Source organism: Nylanderia fulva, unplaced genomic scaffold (genome assembly GCF_048542155.1).
Source record: "Nylanderia fulva isolate GAGA-0341 unplaced genomic scaffold, ASM4854215v1 Scaffold9, whole genome shotgun sequence".
Classification (NCBI taxonomy): Eukaryota; Metazoa; Arthropoda; class Insecta; order Hymenoptera; family Formicidae; genus Nylanderia; species Nylanderia fulva.
Window position 1 is genome coordinate 197,706 of NW_028191026.1, and position 7,612 is coordinate 205,317.

The window sequence follows — 7,612 nt, forward strand, 5'->3', positions numbered from 1 at the left end:
ATTATTAGGTCTTGATCAAGTTGTATTACAAAAAGTATTGAACAATATTGTAAGTATAAAATTATTTATTTAGCAAGAAGGAATTGATAACTCAAACAGAATACGCATACAATTAATTGTATTTCCACAGCCAATGAAGATTTCAAGAGAAAAATATAGTTGCGTGCTTCTAATCGGATTGGATTTGAAGTTTAAAGACAGAATAAAAACGCTGAATTTTCGAAAAAAAAAAAAGAAAATTTATACATATATGAATATTATAAATAATATATTTAGTCTCTAAAAAGGAAAATGTTTTTCAGAGAGATAAATACAATAATATGAGTTAAAAGCATATATTATTTTACATATTGATTTTTATATTATTGTATCATGTTTATATCATTGCTGGGACGCACATGAAATAAAGATATATTAAAAATAAAATGAAACATAACTATGTTGAAAATTAAAGATAGAGAGAGAGAGTTGGTAATTATGATGGTAACTTACCAACGCGAGAATTTATATATGATAGTTATTTACCAACGTAGATAATTTACCGACTGTCAATTTTGAACGACCTCTTTGAAAATATAGTCTCCTAATAGCGTACTCCTAATAGCTCTTCGTACAACATGTTCGCCTGTTAACTCAAAATAATTTTTCGGACATTTTAGAGGCATTATTGCCGCATTATCGCGCGACTACCTCTTTGCAAAATATATTCTCCTATTAACTCAAACTCGATTTTTCAAGCATATTTAAAGGCTTGACCGCATGAGACATAACCTGTTTTAGATTAAATAACGCAAAATAATTTTTACGAGTTAATGATGCTATTATGTGAAAAATTTACAATAATAAAAATGCAAGGCATGTTTCAATTAATGTTGTCATTAACAATTATAATATTTAGGATAATATTAGGATTAGTGAAAGAAAATACTGTATTTTAAAAGAAAACTGATAATGATAAAAGAAGAGGAATAATATCAAAAATAAAGCAACTTCAATTATTATCATTTTAATTTTACATGTTTATTAGAAAGTATAAGTAATTACATCTTGATATCATAAATATATAGGGAGATAAATAATATTTGTGAATTATAAATATATATTGCATATTGTTTTATGTTTGTTTATTCTCAAATATGTATAATAATTAATGTATATTTAACAAATTTAAGTATAAATTATCATTATTATTAATTCTAACTCTACATATCTTTGTATAGGTCGAGCTTGTTACATTGTTACACGCAGTTGCATGGAGACGTTTACTAAGTGGAATAAAATAAACAGTTCTTTGCCACTAACTATAATAGTAGTAAGTATAAACAAATATAATATGATAAAAAGGATTTTATTATCACATTGTTTTTTTCAGACAAAAGAGTTGACGCAAGCAATGGAAGAGTCTTGGTTGCATCGCATACTTTACAATTTTGTTTACAATCAGATGGAACTTGAAAGTATAGAACTTCATCACAGCAAATAGCAGCCTTTAATCAGAAGCTCAGCCCAGAATCTCTTTTTCGTGCAACATGATATGAATATCAATGTCATGTATGGAAGATGCAATTTCTTATGAGGATACTCATATGTATGGATTACAGAGGTGCAGATGTATCACGTAGACATTTTTCTGATTATTACAAAAGTCAGTTTTTTCATACGAATTGTGCGATCGCATTAACAAATTGGATGCATTGCTTTGATCAATTAAAGACAAATTTCTGTCACATGGATTTAAATTATGTGGCTGACAGGAGAAAACGTTTGTTGTTAGGAAGCTAAAACAACAAACAGAGACATATATATTTTGCAGGTATTTTTTTTATTCATCTTTATAGAAAAAAATTATGTTTTTTCCTCTTTCATATATATGAATAAATATAAAATAGAAATTTGTGTAACAGGTGATGAATGTTTAATAATACTTTTGAGCACTTATTTCAATCTGAGAGAGTTGTCCGGAACTATTGGAACCCACAATGTTCATGTTCAAAAAACCATCATTAGGAAATTCAGAAGTTACTTATGATGAAAATTATTTAAGGGAAACAAAACATGTAAGTATATTCATTTTTTAAACATGTATATCTGTTTGAGAAGTACTATGTAAAAGTTTACTACAAAGTATTATTTATATTTAAAAAAGAATAGAAAGTGAGATTGTTTATATAGCACAGTATTGATTATATAAAATAAAATAAAAATGTATTTTTAATATTTATATGAAAACTTTAGAAATAAGGACAGTATCACTTTATATTTTTCAAGTTCAGTTGACTATGTTTTAATTTTAATTAATTATTTATTTAATTACGTATTTAAATTAAATTCGATTAATTTCTTTCTTAGAGACGTGGAATGAAGGAATCTTTGAATCATTTGTCAGAAATGCGAATGAAAAAGAGATACTGCATTAAGTTAATCTAATCGCGATTTAGAGGCCCTTCTCGAAGATTTTATAATCCTACAACAATTATTAGGTCTTGATCAAGTTGTATTACAAAAAGTATTGAACAATATTGTAAGTATAAAATTATTTATTTAGCAAGAAGGAATTGATAACTCAAACAGAATACGCATACAATTAAATGTATTTCCACAGCCAATGAAGATTTCAAGAGATAATTCAGAAATGAATTTTTAAGAGCATTTTATTTCGTAATGAATAGATCATATTTCGCGAAGAGGTATACTATCCGCGAATGGTGATTGATTACTATATACGTACGCATCCATTGCTTTGAGCATCGATCGATCGATCGATTCTGATGGACCGGATCATAACCAATAGGAGCCGAGGACGCGGTTTGATCGGCCAATGAAAACAGTGGATTTTTTATAGATGGCCTTTTCCATGCTACCTCCGGATCGGTCGCATACCTCTTTGCGAAATATATTCTCCTAATCACTCGGAAATCAATTTTTTCCAAGATGCTATCGTCCGAACTGAATTGTCGACTTTTTCGCAATATATAGTTTATATATTTCTAATAATTTAGAAATGAATTTTTCAGTTATTTTCAAGTATTAGAAGCGCATATTATTGCACTTAAATCTAATTACTGGCCATATTTACTAATGTATTATAATGAATAAACTTTATCTGTCAGCACCACAGACTTTTATTAATATAATATTGAAGTTTATGCAGCCTTTATTAGAACCTAACATTTCTAGACATTTCCGATTGGCCATGTTTGATAGGACTGCGCATGCATGGGACAAGATTTAGGAGCAGATATGGATACGTGTGGGTATATGTATAACACGAGTACTATACGAATATAAACGACTATCTTGTAAAAATTGCGAGTTTACAGGAAAATTAAATTGCAGTGTAATTGCCTACGTGTTCACTCAACATGGATCTAGATAATTGCCAGAAAAGTTCTGATAAAAGGTTAGTAAGTTTACACGCGCGCGTGTCTGCTTTCTCTTTCTCTTCTCGTTTCCTTCTCGAATGTATTATCTAACCTAACTTAACTTATATAAATACTAAATTTTCTCGTCGATGTTTATTTCATTGAATTGATACTAGCTTTGATACTGATGACGATTCCGATTATGCTATGATAAGACGAATAAAAATGGAACCAGAAACAATCTTCTCGCCTTCCGAGGATGATATCATGGCGCAATTGCAACAAGATAGTTCAGACTTGGAGGTAGAACCCAGTTTTACGTTGGAAGGCACCGTAAATGGCGAATATAATGAGGGAGTAATCATGCAACATATGGACATTAGAGAACCTTTATCTACATTAAGGAGTCTTTTGGAAGAGAGGCTTAGCATAGATTTGAAAAACTATTCGTTTTGGTTACAAAACGCACAGATGGTAAGCATCAAAGTGCATCATAGTTTTTTTCTTTTCTTTATTTCTTTTGATCTTGCCATTTTACGAATCTGTTATAATAGCTGGAAAGCCATAAAAATTTGGTCGATCAATGTGTCCAAGGAGAGGGGCTAGTTCAGATTAATGTACAAATAAAGCCGATGCAGAAACGTATCAACATAGCAGACGTTCTTAAGCCAGCGGAAGATTACATTGAAGTCGTGGAAAATAATTGTACGTTTAAATACATGTGCAACCATTTTCAATATTTTTAATCAGAAACTTTAGTATTTACCAATTAATATTTTTGTTATAATGCAGCACCGGTGCCTGTTGCTCAAGAAAACAAACGAAATGTTATAAAGTGGATGGTGGATGCACAGTATAAAAAGGATCAGGTAAAGCAAAATATAAAAATATTGTTTTGCATCATTTTCATTTTTACATTCAAAATTTAGATAAGATATAGCTTATTTTATATAGACATAGGTTGAGCAATCAATAAACTTTATATGGTGATTATTGTTTTTCATATAAACTTGTCGTATAAAGTGAGCTATCAATGTATATATATAGTGCTTAATCCATTCTTGACGATTATGTTCACATAAAATTAGTTACATGTTTAATCCGAAGATATATGTATAAATTTTTTTAAAGGACCGTTTAAAAATACCATCCGATCCAAAAGATTGGTCAGAAACACATGTCAAACATTGGCTGCAATGGGCTGTTCGACAATTTAATTTAGTATCATTACGTTTAGCTGATTGGAATATAACCGGGACGCAGCTGTGTAATCTTACTATGGATGAGTTTCATGCAAAAGTGCCTCTTGATCCAGGAGATGTATTTTGGACACATTTTGAACTTCTTAGAAAGTGCAAATTTGTTGGTATGTTCACAATAAATAAATTATTATTTAATATTGTTTAGTTTAACAACCACGATAAATCGAAATCTCTTTATAATTTTACAATATTGCCATTTTATAGCTGTAGTGCAAAAGGAAACGCCAGATTCTTCTGGTGAAGGCACATTGGAAAAGTCTATGAAAGTGCGAAATCAAAAAATAGCAAAATCGAGGCCTGCGGTGAGCCAACAGACACGTGTGGTTAACATGCCATTAGAGAGTGTCGATCCAACTTCTTCGATCACTATTGCTACTTCCAGTCGATCCGTTAATAGTGGCCAAATACAGTTGTGGCAATTTTTATTAGAGCTATTAACGGATAAAGAATATAGGGATGCGATTCAATGGATTGGGACTGAAGGAGAATTCAAGCTTAATCAGCCAGAGGCAGTGGCACAATTATGGGGAGCACGTAAGAATAAGCCGTCGATGAATTATGAAAAATTAAGTAGAGCTCTTCGATATTATTACGACGGTGATATGATCTCCAAAGTTCATGGCAAACGATTCGTTTATAAATTCGTTTGTGATTTGAAACAATTATTAGGCTATTCGGCTGCAGAATTGAGTAAACTTGTTGAGGAAGGAAGAAGGTATTTCTGATGAAGTCACATATTTCTAGTTGTTAATAAAAGAGCTGTAAATAATCTTCTGATGTGTCCATCATTTTATTTAACGTAATAATTTGTATGCAAAATATAGTATATATATATATATATATATATCAAATTTATATACTATATTTATCATCTTTAGTATATAATCAATCTCTTCCTCCTTTAGAATAATGTAAAATCACTCGTGTGTATTGCATTATTTTTCTTTATTCATGAATTTATAAGTTGCTTTACTCGTCTTTTCCAAATAAATTGATTAAGTAATTTTTCAACTCTATATCGCAAGCGATGCAAGTAGCAAAATATGAAATGATACTGATCTTTATATAGATTTTTGATACATAAATTAAAAGTATATTTTTAGAAATGTATTTACAAACTAGTATAACAATAATATTAAAGAAAATAATAATTGTCTACTGTACGTCCAATAATGATACATAATTAAAGATAATATTTCGCGTAGAGTAAGCAAGTAAATTTATAAAAAGATTTTGTAAAGAAGATGATATTATCTTTATATTACATACATATATGTATATACATATACAGAATTATATACTGACATACATATGTGATTTTGGCTGCATGTCACGACAGAGCTTAGTATAAATAATTGTATCACTTTTTAGAAATCTATATCAGAATATATGGTATTGCAATCGATTTAATTATGTAAAGAGCTTGTAATAATCTAGACATTGTTAAATATATAATTCAAGTCAAACATATTCCTCTCACTGATATTGATATATTTTTTAATATATCTGAAAAATTTTTTGATAATAAATATAAATATTAATATGTCAAAATCTCCAAACTCATCGAAGAAATGTGAATATTTTTTACAAAATACATAATTTCGAGATCATGATATTTTATATCTGTTATATAGTTAAAAAAAAAAAAAAAGTGCGTTGCAGTATATGTATAAACATGATATTCTTTACAATTAATAATTGCACAAATTGATTATAAATTTTGTCTTTATATCATTTCTTAGTGACTTGGTTTATGATCTCATTAGAAAAGAAACAAAAGAAATGATGTCGTTTAAAATGTTTATTTCAAGTTTATATAATTAAGATAAATAATATTAAACAAATTGAATTTAATTTAATAGAGATCGGGATGAAAAAGTTTTGCAAGCCATCGATGAAGAATCAATAGTAACGAGTGTGTAATCAATAGTAAGCAACCGTTTTCCTCAATCATATAATGTAGGAAAATAAAAAAAAAATGCGCAATTGCGGCGTGACAGGCAAGTTGTAACACGTGGCCCGTTTGTATCTCTGTTGCTAAGACTGACTTTTGATCGGCAAAAGGCAGCACTCATCGCCAATACCAGAGAATCTAGCCTGTGAGATATCGGACGCGACGTCACAAGTTAGGGTCTCAGGGAACCGGCGACGCGGCAGGCTTTATAATCAGCCCGCCCGCCATTTTTGCCCTTTTTCTCTTTTTCACGCTCATCACCATTCATTCTCTCTTTATCTCACGTTTAGTTTTTTCTCTTTTATGTAAAAATTTGATTATTTTTTGGCTTATTTCTTATTTGTAGATTATGTAGATTATTATCCTAATGAAAAATCAAAGAAATTGTAACAAGATACAAGCTGGAAAAATGTCATCTTTTACGTAAATCAATACTTTTATCAGTGAAACTCTTCTTATTTCCGAAAAACCCAACTATCTTGTAAAATTTATCGAGATCTTTTAATTTGTACAGTCTAACTGGATGTGCAAAATTTACGCTTGAAAAATGAGTAACGAAAGAGCTAACAAAGAAATAATCTCTCTCTCTCTCTCTTCTTATGTACATTCTCATCCGATTATAACATGAATGCTCTGAAGAGACAGAGAGGAAGGGAGAAAGAGACAGAGAGAAAGAGCGCACAAATAAGTTTATATTCCGGTGAAGGGACTTTTTTATACGAATTATATTGGTTTAAACCCTCTTATTCGCAAGAGAATAAGGATATTGCATGATGTTTTTTCACTCATTCTCTCGCATTCATACACGCACTCGTGTGTCAAAAGATACGTGCGCGCACTCTGACATTACTAAATCGCGAAAAACTTGCCAATTGATACGCATTCGTATAAAAATGAGATTTCTTTCTTTCCGCAGCGAATCTGATGATTCTTGGTGAGTCGCGTAGCGTCGTAGCGCCGACGACTGGGAAAGTTAGCAAGTTGTACAGTGGACTTCGTATTTCGCGAATTTCCATTCCCTACTATACAACCTA

General features: G+C 30.3%; 1 protein-coding gene and 1 long non-coding RNA gene across 2 annotated transcripts; both read left to right on the forward strand.

Moving 5' to 3' along the window:
• The first annotated feature begins 544 nt into the window (after positions 1-544).
• Positions 545-2,637, forward strand: LOC146719660 (uncharacterized). The gene is made up of 6 exons (XR_014926390.1): positions 545-855; positions 1,221-1,312; positions 1,373-1,813; positions 1,905-2,057; positions 2,350-2,521; positions 2,603-2,637. It is a non-coding gene; the product is annotated as an uncharacterized LOC146719660 (long non-coding RNA).
• Positions 2,638-3,240: 603 nt separating this feature from the next.
• Ets97D (DNA-binding protein Ets97D) lies at positions 3,241-6,094 on the forward strand. The gene is made up of 6 exons (XM_029323007.2): positions 3,241-3,400; positions 3,539-3,836; positions 3,917-4,067; positions 4,155-4,231; positions 4,494-4,728; positions 4,829-6,094. The coding sequence occupies exons 1-6, from the start codon at positions 3,363-3,365 to the stop codon at positions 5,347-5,349; spliced, it is 1,320 nt and encodes a 439-aa protein (XP_029178840.1). The 5' UTR covers positions 3,241-3,362; the 3' UTR covers positions 5,350-6,094.
• Positions 6,095-7,612: the final 1,518 nt, after the last annotated feature.

Bases quoted from the DNA above. Each gene is read 5' to 3' on its own strand.
- Ets97D (XM_029323007.2), top strand. From the start codon at position 3,363: ATGGATCTAGATAATTGCCAGAAAAGTTCTGATAAAAG. The intron at 3,837-3,916 runs GTAAGCATCAAA...CTGTTATAATAG, and splicing joins GGTTACAAAACGCACAGATG to CTGGAAAGCCATAAAAATTT. The intron at 4,729-4,828 runs GTATGTTCACAA...GCCATTTTATAG, and splicing joins TAGAAAGTGCAAATTTGTTG to CTGTAGTGCAAAAGGAAACG.